Source organism: Prionailurus viverrinus, chromosome D1, assembly GCF_022837055.1.
Source record: "Prionailurus viverrinus isolate Anna chromosome D1, UM_Priviv_1.0, whole genome shotgun sequence".
Classification (NCBI taxonomy): domain Eukaryota; kingdom Metazoa; phylum Chordata; class Mammalia; order Carnivora; family Felidae; genus Prionailurus; species Prionailurus viverrinus.
The window spans coordinates 86,326,504-86,348,126 of record NC_062570.1 but is presented as its reverse complement, the minus strand read 5'-3'; the positions used below and the strand labels follow the sequence as shown (position 1 = coordinate 86,348,126).

At 49.8% G+C, this 21,623-nt stretch overlaps 1 protein-coding gene across 2 annotated transcripts; it reads left to right on the top strand.

The window, feature by feature from the left end:
- The first annotated feature begins 73 nt into the window (after positions 1 to 73).
- Positions 74 to 21,468, top strand: PAX6 (paired box 6). 2 transcript variants are annotated; one of them, XM_047878430.1, is made up of 13 exons: positions 74 to 162; positions 4,060 to 4,136; positions 4,502 to 4,562; positions 8,221 to 8,351; positions 9,154 to 9,195; positions 9,290 to 9,505; positions 10,304 to 10,469; positions 16,354 to 16,512; positions 17,014 to 17,096; positions 17,308 to 17,458; positions 17,553 to 17,668; positions 20,274 to 20,424; positions 21,383 to 21,468. In XM_047878430.1, the coding sequence occupies exons 3-13, from the start codon at positions 4,553 to 4,555 to the stop codon at positions 21,466 to 21,468; spliced, it is 1,311 nt and encodes a 436-aa protein (XP_047734386.1). In that variant the 5' UTR covers positions 74 to 162; positions 4,060 to 4,136; positions 4,502 to 4,552. The 2 variants fall into 2 exon arrangements, with proteins under 2 accessions (XP_047734386.1, XP_047734387.1); XM_047878431.1 differs by lacking the exon at positions 9,154 to 9,195.
- Positions 21,469 to 21,623: the final 155 nt, after the last annotated feature.

Sequence of the window (21,623 nt, the reverse complement as noted above, 5' to 3'; positions counted from 1 at the left end):
GTCCGTGGAGAAAACTCTCACCAGCAACTCCTTTAAAACACCGTCATTGCAAACCATTGTGGTCTTTAAGCAACAACAACAGCAAAAAAAAAAAAAAAACAAACACCCCAACCAACCAAAACTCTTGACAGGAGCTTTGACGAAAGAGGATGCCTCATAAAGGTGAGTCCGCTTCTTTCTTCTTGCTTCATTTTAATTGCAATATTCAGGCAGGTCGCCCCTTTCCTCCCTCCTTCCTTCCTCCCTCTGGCCGGTCCCCTCCCCCACTGCTACGCCGGGAGAGTTGGGACGGAGAAGTTTCCACGCAGGAGCCCAAACTTTCTACTTCCAGCGAAAGCCCGCGTCGGAGGGCGACAGCCGGCGAGCGGGAGCGGCGCAGGGCTAGGGGCAGGCGGCCGGCTCAGCCCCAGCGCCAGCGCCAGCACGGGCTAGGCTCGCTGGAAGAACCGAGGCTCCGGGCGCAGCAGCAGCCGCGGCTGCCGACCCCAGCGTCGCCAAATGCCCCCGGCCGGCGGCAGAGGACGAAGAGGCTCTGCGGTGCCCCAGGCCCGGGATCGGCTTCGGAGACCGGGCGCCGCCGGCTGCTTTGTCCAGCCGAGGGCCCAGCGAGCGCGCACAGAGCGAGCGTGTGCAGGGAGCGCCGAAGAGCCAGCTCGCCGCGCTGCCGCCCGCCCGCCCTCCGGCTTTGTGCGGCGCTCCACTCGGGCACAGAAGAGTCCGCGGGCACTCGAGCGCCGAGGGGCACCGCGCCCGCCGCCAGCCGGAGCAGTCTTTCGGCGAGGCAGCCACACTCTGGAGGCAGAGAGAAAGAGCGAGTGAGCGTGAGCCGAGAAGGAAGCCACCAGGCCAAGGCGGTCGAACGCGCGCTCCGAGGGAGCTCAGAGCCGAGCGGCAGGATTGTCAGCTTCCATCAAGCCCCCGGGCTCTTGCCCCCAACTTGAGCGCAGAGCTCGGAACTTGAAAACTCTCTGCTCCCCAGGCTTCCCCCAACCATCGCCCTGGCCCAGCGAAAGCTGGGGCTTCCCTATCCTCCAGCTCCCAGGCTCGGTGGGTATTTTTCCTTGTCTTCCTCTGACAAAGCTACAACCCGGTGTTGCCATTTCAACAAGTTTCAAGGTGGAAAGGTGGATTGCTTTAAAAAAAAAAAATTCCAAATCTCCTGATTTTTTTTTTCTTTGTGAGGACTCAAAAAGAAAAAAAAAATCAATATGAAAGCATTGGCTTTCCCCTTCGTCTGATCACATTCTCTCCCAGCTAATTAGTCTGAGTAATTTGAGAGCTTTTCGATTCTAAGACCCCAGGAGGAAAAGTGTCTTTTCAAAGTTCATAAAGTTGTTGCCTCTTTCCTTGTGCAGATTTTCCAGTCTCCCTGGATCATAATAGCCCTGAATTTTAGCAAGTGTAATTGGGGGAAAATGGAGTTGAATTTCAAGTGGAAATGCTTTCTTTTTCGAGTGCTTAAACCCAGCCCTCCAGTCTTGAGTGATTTCTAGAAAGTTTAAAAACAAAGTGAACGTGGTTTCTTTTTTTCTTTTTCTTTTTTCTCTCATACTCTCTAAAGCTTCCTAAGCCATTTTGGACGTTTAACTCGAACTTGGGAAGGTTTGAGGAGGGGGCGGGAGCAGAAAATGAAATGAAAAGCAAAGAGCTTGAAAGCCTGGTGAGTTTACCAAGGACAAATAATAGTTGTTGCCGTTGACATTACATTTTTTATAGCCGGCGACCTTTGCAAACGTCTGAAGGCAATTTGATTAGTTGTTATCTTATTTGGCCCTAGAGAGTGAAACTTTGTCATCTTAATTGCTAATTACTCTTTGGCTGGGGGCCGGTAGGGACGAAAAGTGAGCTCTCTTCTTCACCCCAGCTAAGGAATTTGAGGATGGATTTTGAGAATTAAGTGATTAAAAGAACTGCTTTTGAAAGCTGAGGCTTGAGTTGGGGATGGGGGTGGCAGTGGCCCAGTGGCCTAGAGGACCAAGGCCCCATTGGACTCTGAAGCATCTGGAGACTCTTCCCCCCGCCCCCCCAGTGGGTCTCTGACTAGGTTAGGGCTGTAGAAAGCCTAGGGCTGAGCTGGGGGACACTGGCTGCAACTAGGGTTCTAGCCTCTCCAGCCACCACTGCTTCCGGGTGTCAGTGTCGCCAGCTTCCCCGGTCGCTTTTGCACTAAATGTTAGCGATTACTTAAGTAATTAAGTAGCTTCTTAGCTGAGATAGACGTGGGAATGGAGCAGAACTGGAACTTGAGATGCTTCCACCTTCCCAGTTGCTTCAAAAACTAATCGGCTGGGCCTCTCTGGAATCAGCTAGTGAATTTTTTTTTTTTTAATGGCTTCAAGGATGTATGGGCCAGGAGGGGGGCATTCAGTTGTGGTTGAGTACAGTGTGGGTTATAGAGAGGAATTCGGGAAGTTTTACCCCTTCTAGGAGAAGCCCACCTCCCCTCTCCCTGCCTGCTACTATTCTGCAGTTTCAGAGTCCCACTTTGAGGGGGAGCACATTCTTCAAGAAGTTGGGGTTTCTCCTGCCTGTCCTAGATCTGACTATGGCTGTGGGGACTGAGAGACAGGAGGAAGGCCCTGGGAGCCAACCCAGCTAGAGGTAACTAGGTAACCCTCTCCTCTCTCCAATTTTACCAGACCACATTCAGAAGCTGGGTAAATTCCTCCTCTTAAGTTTATTTTTATGGATTTAAGCTGCCTCCCAGCTAGTTAATAAATTAGACCATGAATGGCCTTGAAGAGAAAAAATGTGCTTCTTGGAATTCTTTGCTTGTAGGCAGGCAAAATTAATAATCACAATAAGAAAACAGAAAACAGAATGAATATTTTAGTTTTTTTTTCTTTAAATAGGGAGAAATAATGCTGTGACTATTTAATTATTTTACTTCTTTTTTTTTTCCTGCAAACCTCTTGAATAGGTTCTTTATTGTAACTCTCTCTTCCCAATTGAGCTCCCCACGGTGCCGTTGTATCTTTTTACAGCCCCTAACAACTCACACCAGTAGCACAATTACCTCCAGATATTTATAACAAGAAATTACTTTTCTATTTTCTCCCCCCCCCCACCTTCTTCTTAGGGTAAGGCAGGGAGGGGGTAGTGGAGGGCGAACCTTGGGGGACCCGCACTGGGTCAGGACTTACAAAGCTAGAAGTGTCCCTCTGTTTCCTTTTGTGGGTTGGTGGGTTGTTGGTACATTTGGTTGGAAGCTGTGTTGCTGGTTAGGGAGACTCAGTTTTGCTCTTTGGGTTTGGGGAGAGCTGGAGAATAGAAGCCATTGTTCGCTGCCTGTAGGCTTTGTCGACCACGCTCACCCCCTCCTGTTCGTACTTTTTAAAGCAGTGAGGCGAGGTAGACAGCGTGTGTCACAGTACAGTAAAAGGGGGGAAGATCTAAACACCAAAAGAGAAGTTAATCACAATAAGTGAGGTTTGGGGGGGAAAAGTTGGGCTTGCTACTTTCAAAGTCCCAGAAAGGCTGGGAGGAGGGTGGAGTGGGGACCTGACCGGGAAGCTTTGAGGGAGAGAGTGGAAGATGAAGGGGTAACCAGAGTTGGGATCTGGGAGCCTTGGAGCCACTAGGATGGTGAAGTTCCTTAAGGAAGGAGTATGGGCTCTGCAGCCCTTCTGATCTTCCCTAGTCTGCACCCAAAGGCACCCTGAAGTTCTGAGATTCCCCCTTCCCCTCACCTCTGAACTTCAGGTATTAGTCTTTGGCCTCGATTCCTAATGCCACTGTTTCTCTGGTTCTCCCCTTTCCCTTTAACTGGTTCTTGATATTTTTGCAAAATGGTTCCCGACTTGTCAGATTCTCCAATTCTCCCAAGCCAGGCCAGAGCAGCTACTTTTAAAAGGTGGGGACTTCTGCATGACAGGCTGCTGGAAATGTTGTTATAACTCAGATTTAGGGTTCTATGGTAGTTTGAGCCCTAGATGCACGTTTTGTTTTGTTTTGTTTTGTTTTGTTTTGTTTTTCTGGGAGTGTGACTCTGAGAGCCCATGGGCCTGTGCTTTTGAGCCACCGCTTGACATACCTTTCTCTCCTTTTGTTTTGTCTTAGGGGGAAGACTTTAACTAGGGGCGCGCAGATGTGTGAGACCTTTTATTGTAAGAGTGGACAGACTTCCCAGATTTCAGGCAAGTTCTGGTGGCTGCTTTGGGTTCCAAACCCTGAAAAAGTCAGAATACTTGTTCATTGTTGTTCACGTGGAAGAAAAAAAAAAATCAAAGTTGGGTTGTTTCTCCTGATTAAAGAGTTAGCTACTAAGGGGTTTGGGGAAAACAGCTTGGGGATGTTGGAGTATTTTATTTGTAGCCCAGAGGGTAGATTTTGTATACACTGTAGGGCAGAGGTGGATGCCCCTCTGATGGCCCCAAGCGATTGAGTGGATCATTTCCTCAAGAAGGGGCATTCTCCTGTCCCAGTTCCAGGTCGTCCTCTGTCGGGAGGTAGGGCCTACCTGGCGCTGGCCCTGGATTAACGCCTATATCCTTGCTAACAGAGCCCCATTTTCGAGCCCCGTGGGATCCCGCGGCCCCCAGCCAGCGCCAGCATGCAGAACAGTAAGTGCCTCTGGTCTTTCTCAGACTTCGGGCTGGGGACACGCAGACCGGCAGGTCAGGGGAGGGCGCAGAGGTTCGCGGGTGTCCACGCAGGCCAGGCCCGCCAGGCACGAGGGAAGAGGCAAGAGGCCCCGGGGACCTGAGACAGCTGCGCCCCCCTTCAGACCCGGCAACCCGAGAGGGGAAGACGTTTACTCTGCTGCTCTCGCTCCTAGAAGAACAAGGGCTAGGCCCTTCAGAACAGCCCGCTAGAGTTTGCGAAGCTGAGGTAGAGAAACCCCATCCCCCCCAAATCCTGTAACTCATACCCCCTCCCCGCCCCTGCCCGGGCTCTGACCCCAGAGAGAGAGAGGCTGGGCTGAACAGGGCGGGGCGGAGGCTTCTCCTAGTTGCCCGAGGAGAAGGAGGCCCCTTCGGGTTTAGCCAAGACTGCTAGTCACCACCATCCGGGAGGGGCGTGGGGGCTCCCCTCCCCCAGTCACTCTCTGGACGGCTCCTCCCCTCCTCTCCCCCCCCCCCCCCCAGCTACCGGCCTAAAAGGCAAAGGGAGCGGGGTCCGCTGGCCTGCGGTGGTGGTGGGGTGGGGGGAGGTGGTAAACTGGAACCCTGTAACCCTGTACTACCGGCCAGAGCAGGTTTACTGGGTCTGGGAAGAAACTGGCTGTCCAGCCTTGGAACTGGAGAAGCTCCGCCCTGGTAGCTGCAACTGTGAGGGTTCTGATCGGTCCAGGCCCGCAGTGCGTTTGATTCTTGGGCTCTTTTGCCTCCCATCCTCTCTGTGCTCAGGCCCTCTGGGCCCCAGCCCACCTTCCTGCTCAGTCCGTGGGGGCACTGCTGGAGTGATAGCGGTAGTGGGTGCTGGTATGTGGCAGGGCTTGTTTGCAGCCCGAGTCTGGGAGCCTGGAGGCCCAGTGAAACCAGGCCCGTGCTGAGGTGCAGAGTCTGGAAGCGGTTCGAGGGTTCAGCTGCAGTAGGAGTGCAGAAGGGCCCAAGTCTTCTAGCAACCTTCCCTTGCCGAACCGCAGACTTCGGAGGGTCTCCAGTGCCCGATCCATCAGGCCTGGAAGCGCCAGCTGCCCCAGGTGCTTCCGCGGCTTGGTGGGCGCAAAGCGCAGGAAAGGATTCAAAGGTGGCGAGCTTTAAGGCGGGTTAGTTGTGCAGAACCTGCCAGGCCCGGGAGGGACCTTCCTTGGCGAGGCAAAGGCTTCTGCGCACCTCTCCCGGCTGCGTGTTCTCCCCCTGCAGCTCAGGCTCCCCAGCCGTAGGCTCTCGGGTAGGTCCCGGCCGGGGCCCGCAGCGCTGAGCGTTTGCCGCCGCGGCCTGGCTGGCAGGCCCCGGGGGGGGGCGCGGGGTCGCGGGCCGGCCTGCAGGGCTTTGTGCCGCTCGCTCCCGGGTGTGCGCGAGGCGCAGAGCATCCAAATTGACACCATATGTTTTCCTATTAGATGCTTCGCGGTCGAATTCTAGGCGCATAATCATCGCCACTGGGCGAGAGCGCCAGCCGTCCCTAGGGAAGGGACACAATGATTGAGGCTTAACCTCTGAAGGGGAACTTAGAGCTGCGCTTCCTCGCTGCCTTTTCGATGCTGGCAGAGGCAACCTGGCGTCTCCTGGGCGAGCACCCGCCGACGGTCGCCGCGGAGGTGGCGGGCACGTTATTTTTTTATTTTTTATTTTTTTGCAATGAGGGGCGAAGGAGGGAGGTCTAGGATTAGGCGGCCTCACAAGCCTTGGCATTCATAGGCTGGGAATTGCCCAGGCTGGGCGTGAAGTTTGTAAAATCTTTCTCGGTCTCTCTCTGGGACAGCCTTTCTCTTTCCGGGAAGGCTCCCTTTACCCAAAGGGAGGGCTCCGCAGCCCAAGCAGTAGACTGGTGTTGTGAAGCAGAGGAAGGCAATAAAAGGAACTTAGGGGAAACCGGAAGCGCGGTCGAGGTCTTGCTCTGTTGGAGAAGTGGTGTCCCGGCGATGTCCCCACTTGCGCTGGGCCCGGCCGGAGCCCAGATCCCCCAAACGCCTGTCACTTCTCATCGAGTTGAGGCTCCGGCCCCCCCCCCTCCGTCGGTGAGGGCCCCCCTCCGCCCCAAGCCTTCGGCTACCCTGAAAACTCGGCTCCCCTCGAAGGGGAAAGAGTGCAGTTCAATCTCGTCTGAGTGATCTACAAATAGGGACGGAAAGGGTCGTTTTATCACGGTCCCGTTTGTCGTGACGATGCAATTTCCCGGAGCGGAGCACTGTCACAAAGTGACAAGGCTGCCACAAGCGCCCCGACTGATCTTTTCAATTAGCCTTCCATGCATGATCCGGAGCGACTTCCGCCTATTTCCAGAAATTAAGCTCAAACTTGACGTGCAGCTAGTTTTATTTTAAAGACAAATGTCAGAGAGGCTCATCATATTTTCCCCCCTCTTCTATATTTGGAGCTTATTTATTGCTAAGAAGCTCAGGCTCCTGGAGTCAATTTATCAGAGGCTCCAAGGAGAAGAGAGAAGAGGAGAGAGAGAGAGAGAGAGAAGAGAGCTGAGCAGGGAGCCACGTCTTCTCCTGGAAGGGCTGCTCTCTAGAGTCCGGGGCTGCAGGTTGGAGATTTTTAAGGAAGTGGAAATTGGCAATTGGCTTTATTTGTGTGCCTGTGGTTTCTGGGGAGGGGGCTACAGAGAGGTGCTAACTCCCTTTCCTGGTTCTCTAAGATTAGACAATGGGGGTGAGGCTGTGAGAATAACAAGATAAAGGAGGGATAGAAGACACTGTGGTGTGCTCCTTTGCTTTTCTTTTCCCTTTCCGATTTTTGCTAATATCTGTCCTTGGCTGTGTGGAAGGCCAAGTTCAGCAGCGGAAGTACAGCGAGCTGTGGCCTGTGCGAATGGACTCCCAGCTCTCGGCCCCACAGCTGCAAGCCGGCAGACTACTTTGTGGTTGGAGTTATCTGGAGCTCTGACCCTCACGCCTGTACTGGAGGCGCAGGTTGGGGTTCACCAGCCGCATATCTGCTGCTGTGGTTCTTCTCTACTCCTTTCCTGTCTCTTCATATGTGTATGCAATGTCACGTAATATATATGTAATTAAAAAAACAAAACAAAACTCCGGTGCTTGCGCGGTGCCTTCACCAGAGTTTGGAGTGTGACAGCAAACGTTTCTGGACTGTGGAGTCCAAGGAAATGCTGAAGAGCTATAGCATTTGCTGTAACAGTTCTAACAATGCAGAGACCTTGGAGATTCAGTGTGGGTTCCGTAGAACCCACGTTTTGTGGTGCCATTCAGAGGTGATCTTTGGAAGGATGTTTTCTGAAACGATTGTTTGCACCTTGTGGGTTCAGGGGCTGGCTGGGGTGTTTATGAAGAGGGGCAAAGGGCTGGAGTGACAGCGGCTGTGGGGTGCGTGTGTTCTTGCTCACTGGCATGGATCTGTAACACAGCGCGGCTGTGTTGGGGCTGGGCTGCCCGATGTCCCGCATGGTTGCCTGGTCCCGGAGTCGTTTGTGATTGATAGCAGGGACTTGATCGCTGAGGTTGGCATGGGTTGGCAGGGAGCTGAGGATGCATTGTGGTTGTCTTCTCTTCCTCTTCTCCTTCGTCTTCCTCCTCCTCTTTCTCTTGACTCTTCTTCCTCTCCTCTCCTCTCCTCTGCTCTCCTCTCCTCTCCTTTCCCTTTTCCTCAGGTCACAGCGGAGTGAATCAGCTCGGTGGTGTCTTTGTCAACGGGCGGCCACTGCCGGACTCCACCCGGCAGAAGATCGTAGAGCTAGCTCACAGCGGGGCCCGGCCGTGCGACATTTCCCGAATTCTGCAGGTGATCCTCCCGGCGCCGCCCCACTCGCCGCCCCCGCGGCCCTCCACTCTCAACGCCCTCTCTTCATTTCTTACTGTAAACGCTACTAATTATGGACCCCCCCTTCACCCACCCACCCCAGCCCCTACCCCACACCCGGCCTTCCCCGCTTTCCCCTTTCCTTCCAGTATCCTTCCCTATCTCTTTCAACCTGGGTCAGTCACTTAAGATAACTCATCTGCTTAAGGAAAAAAAAAATGTGTGTGTGAATTAAAAAAAACAACACCTTTCTCTTTTCATTTGATAAAAAACATTTATTGTGGTAACAGTTTAGGAACTATAATAAATTGAGTTGCATAAACCAGCATAATTTTATTTCCCTCTCCCTCATGCCATGCTCACCTCAGATTTTGAGATATTTGTTTGCATTCTTCATATTCATGAGGAATATTTATTGATTTTAAAAGCCAAATGCTATTCACCTCCTTACCTAACTCACATTTACAAAATTGAGCATATTTTTAAAGGAAAATAAGTAAAATTTTAGTTTATTTTCCCCCTTTGCTCATTAAAATATGGCACTACTTTAAGCAAGGTCAGCACACAAAAAAAAGTCTTACTTCGTTTTGATGCATCTTCAGGCAATGTTTCAGAAAAGTTTTTTTTTTATAAAAAACCTTAAAATTAGTTCTTTTTTTTTTAGTTCAACCTGTTTGAAAGTATCATCATATTTGTAGTGTTTAGGGCTACAAATGTAATTTTAAGAAAAAAAGCTCTCTACAGTAAGTTCTCATACCATTGAAGGTATATTTTTGTGTTATAGACCCATGCAGATGCAAAAGTCCAAGTGCTGGACAATCAAAACGTAAGCTTGTCATTGTTTAATGCATACTTAAACAATTTTATTTTTGTCTTGAAATTATTAATAATGTGGTTTTCTGTCCACTTCCCCTATGCAGGTGTCCAACGGATGTGTGAGTAAAATTCTGGGCAGGTATTACGAGACTGGCTCCATCAGACCCAGGGCAATCGGTGGTAGTAAACCGAGAGTAGCGACTCCAGAAGTTGTAAGCAAAATAGCCCAGTATAAGCGGGAGTGCCCGTCCATCTTTGCTTGGGAAATCCGAGACAGATTATTGTCCGAGGGGGTCTGTACCAACGATAACATACCAAGTGTAAGTTCACTGAGAACATTCCCCCTCCCTGCCCTAAGCCCCATGCTCTTTCCTCTTTACCATCTCTCTCTTCACTTGCCCACCCCCCTCCTCCCTACCAGTGTCATCCTGTCTCTGTCTCCTCCCCGCTCCCCCTATGTCACCTCTGTAGCTGAGGGTATTGAGAGGAGCACGCTGACCTTTTTTTGATCTTCTGGAAAATGGGAGTCAAGTGTGGGGAACTGTTCACCTTATTTGCATGTTTCAAAGTGGAGGGTGGAGGCACCCAGGGAAAGGCACTTGAATGAAGAAGGAGAATGAAAATGAAAACCAAAATCTAACCTCCTCCAACTCAGACTGCCTGAACCTTCCTTCAGGTGTCAAACATCCACTTCTGCCCTAATAGAAAACAAAGTGAAAGAAAGCTCTACACCAAGCCTGTCTTTTTCTTTCTTTCTTTCTTTCTTTCTTTCTTTCTTTCTTTCTTTCTTTCTTTCTTTTGAGGAAATCTTTTAACAAAGATTAGGTCACTGTAGACATCCAGCAGAAGTGAAGCAAATGCCCTCTCCATCCCACATTCCCTATCCAACTCAGTTTCCACACCCAAAGTGATGGCTGTCATTCTGTCCACAGTGTCTCTGTCCCAGGATGGCTGGGAGTTTTTTTTTTTTCTTCTTCTTCTTCTTCTTTTTCTTCTTTTTTTAAAATGTGTTAAGGGTCATTCTTTAAGGGAGTGGGCGTGCTGAGATGGGAACTGAAGATAGGGCAACTGTCTTCTGGAGACGCTACCATTTGGTTTGATTTTGGTTTGATTTACAGGTGTCATCAATCAACAGAGTTCTTCGCAACCTGGCTAGCGAAAAGCAACAGATGGGCGCAGACGGCATGTATGATAAACTAAGGATGTTGAATGGGCAGACCGGAAGCTGGGGTACCCGCCCCGGTTGGTATCCGGGGACTTCTGTGCCAGGGCAACCTACACAAGGTAAAAAGCCCAAACACCTATCCTCAAAACTCTCCATATATGCAGCCACTTGCCATCTTCTCCCTCAACCTTTTCCCTCTCTCCACGTCTGTGCTTGAAGAGTGGGACACACTGACTTGCCCTGTAGGAGGGTGGTATTTGTTGAACTATCTCACTGGCCTTCCCATTTGAGGGTTGTGTATGTCAGGAGTAGTAAGAATGTGGCCCGTGTGCGTGTGTGCAAATATGTTTTGGGCAGTAGTATGTGTGTAAGAGAGCTAGCTGCGTGGTGCCCTATTCAAATTTGCCATTAAAATGCACGGAGAGCCCCCTTGCTGTAGAAGTGTGACAAGTTAACACACTGACAGACTGGGAGGTAAACATAATTGTATCGTTTTGCTTTTTGCCGTAATTGACAAATTACGTGAGTATGAGTAGGGTGCATATGAAAGGACCAGCAGCAAGATGCAGGGCAGAGTACAGGATAGGGCACAGGAAGTGGTGGTGTCCCAACTCAAACAACACCATCGTCTCGGTCGGTCGCATTCCTTCCGTTCCTCTGGGCCCCCAGTTCTCATCTCTGTGGGTGGCAACTGCACAGAAAGGTGGGATGAGGATACTGGGAGCCGGCCTCAGGGTGTCCGGAGCCGCTCGGGGCGTGGGGGTGGGGGGGCTGGTAGGAGAGAAGGAATCAGGACCCTCGAAGGATCTAGGAGAAGGAATGGGGGAAGAGGAGCAGTTGGGGGTGGGGTGGCGTAGGTTGGCTCTCCCCTCCCCTACACACCCCGAGGTAGCTTGGTCAAGAATAGGAAACAGTTTACTCCGAAGATTAATCGGTATTTGTTGTCCTTGTGACAAGGAGATAATATGCTGGATAATGGGACGTGGCGTCTCACTCCCCGGAGCCCGACGAAGCCTGGGGGCTCCGGGCCGGGGGCGGCGGCGCTGGGACGCTGACGGGGCTGCCCGCGCGTCAGTGCGCTCTCGGACCCGCTCCGGGTGCCCCGCGCCTCCACGGAGCCGGGCTAGAGAAGGGAAAATCGGTAACAGTATGCGAAATATCTGGTACAAAGGATGCTTCTGTCACTCGCAAGAATTTGTTATGGGAACAATCCTGTCGCTCTGTAATTGCTCATTAGAGAACGTTTTGTTTCTCATTAAGGCGACATGAATAAGCGTCTAGTTGAAGGAGACAGCTGTAGAAATGTTCCACAAGAGACCTCTGGACACGATTCGGCACCAATTGCCAATTAGACATGTCAGTTTTAAGAGCAGAAAACAATATAGGACGGACACTGGGAAGATAGGGAGCAAAGCGCTTGCTCCTCGTTTCCCAGCGCGGCCGCTCGGCCGGCAGAGGCCTCCTGATGCGCTGGGCCCCGGGCTCCCCTGGGCGACCCCGCTGGCCAGCTCGTCCTATCCGGTCCCGACCCCGCGGCCTCCTGGGGTGCCGCTCAGGCGGAGGCCCAGGCCCACTCCCGCCTCTGATGAGGACAGGGAATGACAAGGCTGAGTGTGGACCACCACACCCTCACCTGACCTTTGAAACTGTTGGATTCCCACGTGCACACACTGGACACACCCAGGAGACACCCGAACTTGGCATTCCCCAGCGCCCGCCCCTAAGCCCCCAGCATCCTGAGGTCCCTGTGACCCCTCCCCCGCCGAGTCTGGCCCCCAGGGTCCGAGAACTCTTGCGGACGGCGCAGTGGCCGGGTCCGGGAGGGCTGAGCCCAGAGCCTCCACGCGCTGGCCCTCTCGGTGCAAGAGCTCACGTTAGCTTGGGGCCTAGAGCGTGTCCACCCGCCTGCTTTCCAGAGCCGAGACACAAGTCCCGGGCAGCCGTTTTGCCAGCCCCTCCGCTTCCACCAGAGGTGGCGCCCGATTAGGGCAGCTTTTCGTCCCGGGAAGCTTGAGGGCGGGAAGCGAGAGCCTAACTCCACGACCCTGTCTGCGGTGACGGTTGCGGCGGGAGGTGGCGCTAGTTCAGGAGCTTTGAACTTTTAGGCGGCGAATCGCTGGAGAATTCTGACTCCCCAGCTGTCAGTTCTCGTCCCCCCACCCCGGCCGCCGCAAGAAACTCGCTCGGGTGCAGCGACCGCGGGCCCCGACTGCCGACCCCACTGGGGGGGGGGGAGGACGCGTCGGTCCCCCACCGCCCACCACCAACCCCCCGAGCGAGGTCCCGGGCGTGGGGGCGCCGCGGGGCGCTGGTGCCGGGCTTCGGCCGACGCGCCCCGGGAATCCCCAGACCTTTTGGTGCTAAGAAGGCCCCCCTGCCCTTCGCCCCCTCTCCCGGCCCGGGAAGCCGTTTTGGGGTTTTAAAGAGTCCATTACTCCGAAAGCATAAGGCGAGGTTAGGTCTCAGAGGGAGACAAATATGGTTTCCATCTGATCAACGCCATGCGGCGGTGAATAAAATCGTGACGACGTGGGCTGACAACAACAAGAGACAACTCTATCCAGCCCCAATTCTCCAGCGATTTGGTGGTTTTAGGGATCACGGAGACACTTTTTCTTATCTCCTCCCCCCCACCCCCACCCCCATAATACCCAGGCCCTCTATAGGATTTAGTCAGTCTCTTTTCAACAGATGCTACAATGTTTTGATCCGCGCTCTAGAGCTGAAAAGGTGCCGCAACCGGGTTGCTATCTTTTCTTGCTTGTTTTCCGCCTCACTGATTAAGACACTAAGAAACTAAGGAATGATTTTATTTCCCAGCGTCCTTTTTTTTTTTCTTTTTTTTTTTTTCTCCTCTCCTTCTTCCAGGAAACAAATCCTATCCCCGGCGTCAGATGGTCCTGGGGCTGGGATAATGGGAGGCGCTTTCACTCGCCTTCTCACGGATTAGGCTGGAAGGTGGACGGCGCCCATTGAAGGCCTCTTCTTTTCGCACTCCGAGGGGGCGCCTTTTAAAGAAGATATCTTAATTGTCTGCCACTTAGGTTTATCATATGGGGAATTCGAGATCCAACTTTTAGTTTTATTTTGTTAAAAGCTTTAAGAGTGGAAGGTAAATCCACTAAAGAAAAAAGGGGGGGGGCGCCCAATCTAAGAGTGACCTTTCCTTCAGCGCCTGGCTGCGAACAGTTGCTACTTTGACAGTAGTAAACAAACTTTCAACGGGGCACGCCCGCTCTGCGGGGTCGTGGAGGGGTCCTGCAGCCACGGGTTTCTCCTGGCCGGCCTCTCGTTCCACTCCTTCCCCCCTCCCAAAGGGCTCTCTATCCCCACTGACTCTCCCCATCCCTTAAATGTCAATTCTCAAGTCGGAGCCATGCGGGCGTTAGTGTGTAAGAGACAGAGAGACAGGGGGAGATGGGGGGAGGGTGGGGAAGAGAGAGTGCAACCCTCCAAGTTTTAGATTAGGAAAATGTCAGAGAAGTAGAGAGTAGAGAATGCTATCTGCAGGGGTCTTCTGAGGGAGACCTGGGCAGCTTTGTTTAATTGGTGACATTGAATATGCCAGAAAAAGGACTGGGGTGGGCATGAGTGACCACCGGAGTGAGGTAGGATTGTGTTCTCCTCAGCGCCCCAGTCCCTAAATGTCTCATGGTTGGAGATTTTTGTGTTTCCCCAAAGCAATAACCCACGGAACTAGTTTCTAGTTGGCCAAAAACGGCTATTTGTAAAGTCTTCCTCGTTCACCGAATCTGAAAATAAGGGGGGGGGGGGAGGGATTTCTTCTTTCTTTCCACTTTGAAAAGTCACCTGGAAACTTGGGGGCAGTAAATTAGTACAGACACTTGTGCCCACACACGTGGGTCCAGTGTCTCCTTCAACTAAGTACCCTCTCCCACCCCCTCCCCATCTCTCTGAAGTAGCAGGAGATGACCCAAAGTAGAGCCAGTCTGTTTAGCAATTGTCTCTCTCTGTCTTCCTTTCCCCCTTTCTCTCCTTGTCTCCTTAGGTCCTCTTGCCTCTTTTTCCTCTTGGCATTTCTGTCCTTCTTATACCTTTCTGGGCTCTGTCTCTTTGGAGCCCTTCATCTTTTTTCTGCCTCCTCTCCTCCTCTCCAACCCCCTCCCCCTCAGCCCTCATCCTCCCTCTCTGCTTCCCTCCTCCTTACCTCGGAACTGGTCTCCATCCTCCCTGCCTTCCCCGTCCACCCTTCCCACACAAACCTGCCTGGTCCCCAACGACTTTTCCTGCCTCTCCCCACCCCCTGCTCTGGCCCCCCATCCACCCTCCATCCCCCCAGCCAAGCGCCCTAAATAGCATTGAGGCGACTGCTCTTCGGACAGTGATTAATGATAGCAGAGCAGAGGGGTTAACACACTTCACTGAAAAGTCTGTTGACTGGGCTTCTTGTAACACAATGTGGCCCGCTGCACGCCTCAAGAGAATCCTTTTGTTGTCCGCGCTCATTGTGGCCTCAAAATTCTGCCCACGAAAGTTTGCCAACGCTCCTGCCCCAGGAGTTTAATAGTTTCCCTTACTCATGGGGCATTGTGCAGCGCTGAAAAGCAGCCCCTCGCTATTCAAGTGTTGGTGGTCATCTCAATAGATCTCCAAGGGCCCATATGGTGGCCAGTGCCGATGAATCCGCCTGTTTAAATGGGGGAGAAAGTTGGGGTTTTAAAACATTTCAAAGTTTCTGAAAAGATCCCACTAGATCCTGTCACAATTCCCTGAACTCTTTGAAGGCGCTGCCTATTGTCTCCTGGTTATAAATGATATTCCTGGCCAAGTTGATTCCCACCAAGGAGCTCCTAGAGGCCCCTCCCTCCCGCGCCCTCCTCCCCCCGCCGCCACCGGCCAAATTTCTAGGATGGGGGGGGGGCAGCCCCTTTGGTATCCCTTGGGGGCCTCAGGACCCAAGACCCAGGACCCAGCTTGCAGTGGCTCTGGAGCCCGGTGAGGGCTGAGTCCTTCCTTCAGACAGGCTGTGGCCTCAGGAGCAAGAGGCAAGGCGAGATACAGCTAGCCCAAGTGTACATCTTGCCCTGGAAGCAGCAAGGGAAAACAATAAAACTTTCCCCTGTTTAATGATAGAAATTACAGTAAAAGTGGTGGAAATGCCCTAATTAAAAATGTACCACTTAAATGATATGCCAAGGATTCAGCTGCGGCATAGCATATTTAGCTAGTTAGTGAACTCTCTACTATTTCTTTTTTAAAATTACACGTTAAAAATTTAAAAGAAATCTTACTTTTCTCTGGTGCAACACATTACAAAGAATGGACAGTCCTTTTATCTAAATATAAAATTCCATTTTCAGCAATTATAGCCTGTTCTTGGTGATGATATAATTACAGCTGTGCTCGTAATAGGTGTCAAGGCAAAGCGCACTCATACAATAGTTGAATAAAACTGCAGAACAATGCAAGCATTTCTAAATTCACAACCTTTAAAATGAAATTGACTGTGCAGAATTCAAATAAAAACTAGATAAATATTTTTTTAAAAAGATTACAAGCTTGGTTTGGTTTCTTAATAGCATTTTCTACAAACCTATCAACATCTAATTGATTAGATAGGAATTACTGATTATAGATCAGCTGAAATCTTGAACATCACTCTTCTATTTTCCCAACAGAGCTATAGGTAAATAAATTCTGTAGGGAAAGGGGAAATGGGTAAGGCATTTGGGACTCAAGGTTAGTTATGAAAGACCATTGTAATTGGAAACTTCAGCAATCGTTTTGTTATTTAAAGAAATGCCCTTCTGTGATGTCCATATCGTACAGTCTCTTCTTGATGAAAACAGAAAGAAAGACAATGGTGATAAGATAGCGTACGTCACTAATGTCTTTTATTAGAGGAAGACTGACAGTTACCTTGGGAATGCCTTGAGACTGTCACAATGTACTGCTCTTGGAGTTTATGGCTATACCCAGGCCCCTTTTGGAGGCTCCAGGTTATTCCAGATTTCTCTTACTGTCCCTTTCTTTTTGTTCCAGATGGCTGCCAGCAACAGGAAGGAGGGGGAGAGAATACCAACTCTATCAGTTCCAATGGAGAAGATTCAGATGAGGCCCAAATGCGACTTCAGCTGAAGCGGAAGCTGCAAAGAAATAGAACATCCTTTACCCAAGAGCAAATTGAGGCCCTGGAGAAAGGTGATGGAGTTTTTCAAAGTAGGGAGGCCGTAAATCAAACTAAATGCCACATCTTCAGTACAAAGAGCTAAATTTAGCCAGGGCCCTTTGCATAGAGGACTGAAAAGCTTTCTTTTTTCTTTCTTTTTTTTTTTCTGGGCATCTTTTCAGTGTGTGTGTGTGTGTGTGTGTGTGTGTGTGTGTGTGTGTGTTTTCTTTCTTCTTTTCATGTACCAGTAATTCAAAGACTAAGAGTCTGACTTCTCATAAAGAAAAAATGATGGTTTTGCTAATTCAGGCCACAGAAGGGTCCTCGAATGAATGTCATTCCGAAGGAAATTTAACTTGGTTCTGGTGGGATAGCTCTTTCAAGTACAGTCAGTGTTCATAGTAGTGGCATTTTAAAGGGAGTTGGTTGGAAGGGACAGAAATGGGGAGGCGGGAACCAGTTTGATCCAGGGCTTCGTTGACACATTTTGCATAGTTCCGGTGCAACATAGAAAATGCCACTTACTCTTTCAGAGTTTGAGAGAACCCATTATCCAGATGTGTTTGCCCGAGAAAGACTAGCGGCCAAAATAGATCTACCTGAAGCAAGAATACAGGTACCCAGAGAACATGTGGTTTCATGCTTTGCCCTTTCTAGAGACAAAGGTGCTTCTAAGGAACACCGTTCATTGACATAAACAGTAAGAGATTCAGTCCCCTAAATGCTTTGCTGTCACCGGGGGATGGGGGTGGGGAGCAGAGCAAGTGCCAGGGGGGAGGTTGAGTTGGGAGTAGGCACAGGCCTAACCTGTTCCATCTGACTTCCAGGTATGGTTTTCTAATCGGAGGGCCAAATGGCGAAGAGAAGAAAAACTGAGGAATCAGAGGAGACAGGCCAGCAACACACCCAGTCACATCCCCATCAGCAGTAGTTTCAGCACCAGTGTCTACCAGCCAATCCCACAACCCACCACGCCTGGTAATTTGAATACCACTGCCACTAAGTGTGTCTCACCTGTTTGCCCTGGCTCTGACTTTCAGCATGACTGTCTGAGGTGTCTCTCTCCCTGCAGTTTCCTCCTTCACCTCTGGCTCCATGTTGGGCCGGACAGACACAGCCCTCACAAACACGTACAGCGCTCTGCCACCCATGCCCAGCTTCACCATGGCGAATAACCTGCCTATGCAAGTAAGTGAGGCCGCCGGCCGTCTGCTTACCGGGTGCCTTAGAGAAGAAGTGGAGAACGGGTCAGGGCCTGCAGACCCCACTGGCCACGCATGCGCCCTTGGGAGCCTTTCTCACTGCAGCCATTAGCTTAACCAGTCAAGGCTGAGGTGAAAACAGTCAGTCCAGTCTTGTAGTTGGGTTGATGGATTGATTGATTCGTGCTCTTAAAAAAAAGCACAAAAGCCAAATTAATCTGCCTTTTGCTCTGAGAAGATGTTAGCTTGATAACGTTGGGTGGGAATGGGCATGTTTTGCGTACTGGTGAAAGTGGTGTCAGAAAATGGAAATAATGCTAACACGTTATTAGATAGCAAGGGGTTAGTATACGTAAATTCGGGTTTATATTAATGTGTTCATATAAGTGAATATATAACCTGGGTGTCATTTTGGACATTATTTAGTGTATATGTGACAAACCAGTGAGGAAGAAAAAAAGGATCAGAAATAAGATTTATATTTGCCTTGTGGGATATATTTTGATATAAAGGAATGGTGAGTTTTCTTTCTACAGCTTATGATGAAAAAAGGAATACAGGTGCTTGCTAAAAATTTAGTGGTCTTTGTCATGGATCATGTAATGAGTTTGTGGTGCTCCTCGCTGCCTGGGTAGGTTGATGTTCTTCACTCGGTGTGAAGAACCTGCCTCTGCCCTCCATTCTGTCTCGAATGTTTATCAGCTCCTATGTGTGCAAGGCCCTGTAGTAGGTTAGCCCTTTATGATGGAAGTTGTATAGGGCAGGTGGACTATACTAGAACTTTGGAGCTGGATGGATTCTTGATGGGAAAAAAATTGGCCTTCCTTCCGGTGGGCCTTGTTGGTGACTTTCCCAGGACTCCTGTTTGTGCAATGCTTGGAAGATGCCGGATGGTGTGAGATTGGCCAGAGTGAGCCCCTGCTGGAAGCAGTTCTGGGGTTACACAGATTGTTTACTCACCACTGAACATCTTTTGATGAATTTCGAGTCCAAATAACAGCAAAATAAATGTTTCCCAGTCTCCAGATGAATGTACAAGCAGCTAGATAAGCGACTTCAGAGGAATTATTCACATGTTTATTTTTATTTCATCGGGATATTAGTAGCCATAATGCAATTAATGTAAATTAAGGGATTAACAGCCCATTGGTTGGTATTACTACAACTGCTTTGGAATTTTCCAGAAGTCAGGTTGCCTAGAGGAAGTGATTTTGGGAATTAGAAACAAATGCAAGCTGAAATTCTGGCAGGGCCCTCAAGGCCTGCTTGCCTCTTTGAACCTGAGGTTACCACTCATCCTCTGACTTTAATAAGGCCACTGATTGTCTTGTTCGGTTTTGCAAATTGTAGCAATATCTAGGTTTCTGCAAAGATAACAAAGTTTGTATATGAGAAAATATTTAGAACCAATTAAATAGGTGCTACTCTTTTATTAAGGTTATTTCCACCTATAAAGTGGTGTGGGGTCAATTTATTTCAAACGCTGACTTTTAAAAGTTACACAACTTATATGAAACAAAACATATATACTTTTGTAAAGCATAGAGAAAATTAAAAAGTTACTAATGATTCTCCTGTTCAGAGAAAATTACTCTCTGAATTTTGGAGTTGGGGTGTGCTGGTCTGTCTGTCCATCAATTCATCTTGTTGACCAAAATCTTCAGCCATTTTACAAAGGGTGGGTGTCTCCCTCTGAACTTTCTCTAATGCGTCACCCTCTCTGAGAATGTGGATCTTGAGATGTTAAACATTTCTGCAGTTTGCAGAACGGAGTAGTGCCATCATCTCCCTTATTCCTGGCATGATGCTTGTATTAATCCATCCCAATCTTGCTGGCCTGGCATAGCCCCATGGAAGCTCATGAGGGATTTTGTCCCAGCTCTGTGTATTTCTTATTCAGTTAGGAGAAAGGTTTGCCTCCTCAATACCACCAGACCAAACACTTAGAGGGCAGTAACCCAATTTTATGGATAAAACCCAACCTGGGTTTTTAGGTCTGTAAGGAAGTCACAGCTAATTCGCAGGATGGGGCTAGGTATTAACTGATGCTTCTAACCACGTTCATCGGAGATCATTACTGATGTGTCTCTTCAAAGAATCTTTAATCCAACGAGTCCCACCATGGAAGGCTCCCAAGGTCCCTGAAGCAGACTTTATGGAGAACTTTGTCTACAGTTCTCTGCCCAAAGCCTGAGATACAGGATTTGGGGGTCACTAGATTCCCAAATAGATTGAATTTGCAGGAGAGGGGGTGTGTTTTAATGGAAGTCCTCATGCTATAGATTCTCTGAAGATGCCAGCAGAGGTCCAAGATGAAAATGGACAGAAACCCTATTAATTTTATGGATAGTGCCAACCATCTAGCTAGACAGTTGTCTGAATTTATATTACTTTTAGGCAACTTTACTCTAGTGGTGGTCAACAGAAGGACTGGTTGTAGGCCCGACTGTTGATACGGAATTCCAGTACTTTCCACCAGGGCACCTTTAATGATCAGACGTGTTGGCACAGTTCCTGGGGAGGACAGAGCCCGGGGATGCGGCTGTGTGACGTGCTTCTCGGTAACCACAGGTTTGCCTTTCTCCTCTCAGCCCCCAGTCCCCAGCCAGACCTCTTCGTACTCCTGCATGCTGCCCACCAGCCCTTCGGTGAACGGGCGGAGTTATGATACCTACACCCCCCCACATATGCAGACACACATGAACAGTCAGCCAATGGGCACCTCGGGCACCACTTCCACAGGTGAGCCGCCCTTCCCTGCAGGCTGCACAGAGGTGGCCTTTGCAGCTGCTTTTGCCAGGTGATCTAACTCCACTTGAAGTTACTCTAAAAAGAACCTCCTGGCCATGTGTGATGGTTTGTTTAACTCTTTGCTGTTTCCCTCACTTCTCTGGGGGAAAACTGATCAGAAGGGGACATTTAGTCAAGCTGTACTAGTAACTTGAGACCATGTAGACAAAAAGCAAGGTTGTTTTTCCTGAATTTGGTCACAGAAGTTATATATGAAGACAAGGCCTGAGAATGTCAGCTTTCTGAAGAGAGATTATTAGCCAGAGCTCAGCAGCGAGGGCCTCCGAGTGAGGGGCATGGTGAGTGTTGTCAAAAGACTTCTCACCCTCCCAGCCCCTCCATGCCTTTCATCGCAACTGAAGAAGTACCACATTGATTTGCCAGAGATAGTTTTACTTAAGTTTTTTTTTAACGTTTATTTATTTTTGAGAGAGAAAGACAGAATGTGAGCAGGGGAGGGGCAGAGAGAGGGAGACACAGAATCCGAAGCAGGGTCTAGGCTCTGAGCTGTCAGCACAGAACCTGACACGGGGCTTGAACCCACAAGCCGTGAGATCATGACCTGAGCCAAAGTTGGACGTATAACCGACTGAGCCACCCAGGTGCCCCCTTTGCTGGAGATGGTTTTAATGCTAAAGTTCCAACCATGTAAACAAATGGAGGTGGTGTTGTGTGTGTGTGTGTGTGTGTGTGTGTGTGTGTGGACTTGGAATTCAATAGATATGTGTAAACATGTAATCTTGTTTCTGAAGGTTTTACTTTTGCTTGTGAGACTTCAAGTATTTTTTTTTAAATACAGTTAGAATGTTAGAAAGTATTATGAGATTTTTTTTTAAACCTATAAATTCATGCTCCATGCTTGTCTCTCGAAGGGAATTTCTACATGGCTATTTCTTTCATCCACTTCTAGGACTCATTTCCCCTGGTGTGTCAGTTCCCGTTCAAGTTCCTGGAAGTGAACCTGATATGTCTCAATATTGGCCAAGATTACAGTAAAAAAAAAAAAAAAAAAAAAAAAAAGGATATATGGTGTTAATTCAGTCAGTGACTATGTGGACACAGCAGTTGGGCGTTCAGGAAGGAAAGGAAAATGGCTGTTAGAAGCACTTCAGATCTGCAATTGTGTCCTGTGTTGTACCACTGGGGAATGG

What these genes read in the sequence shown, in the direction of transcription:
- PAX6 (XM_047878430.1), top strand. An exon ending in ACATTTCCCGAATTCTGCAG is followed by an intron (nt 8,352 to 9,153) that starts GTGATCCTCCCG and finishes TTTGTGTTATAG; the next exon opens with ACCCATGCAGATGCAAAAGT. An exon ending in GCCAGGGCAACCTACACAAG is followed by an intron (nt 10,470 to 16,353) that starts GTAAAAAGCCCA and finishes TTTTTGTTCCAG; the next exon opens with ATGGCTGCCAGCAACAGGAA.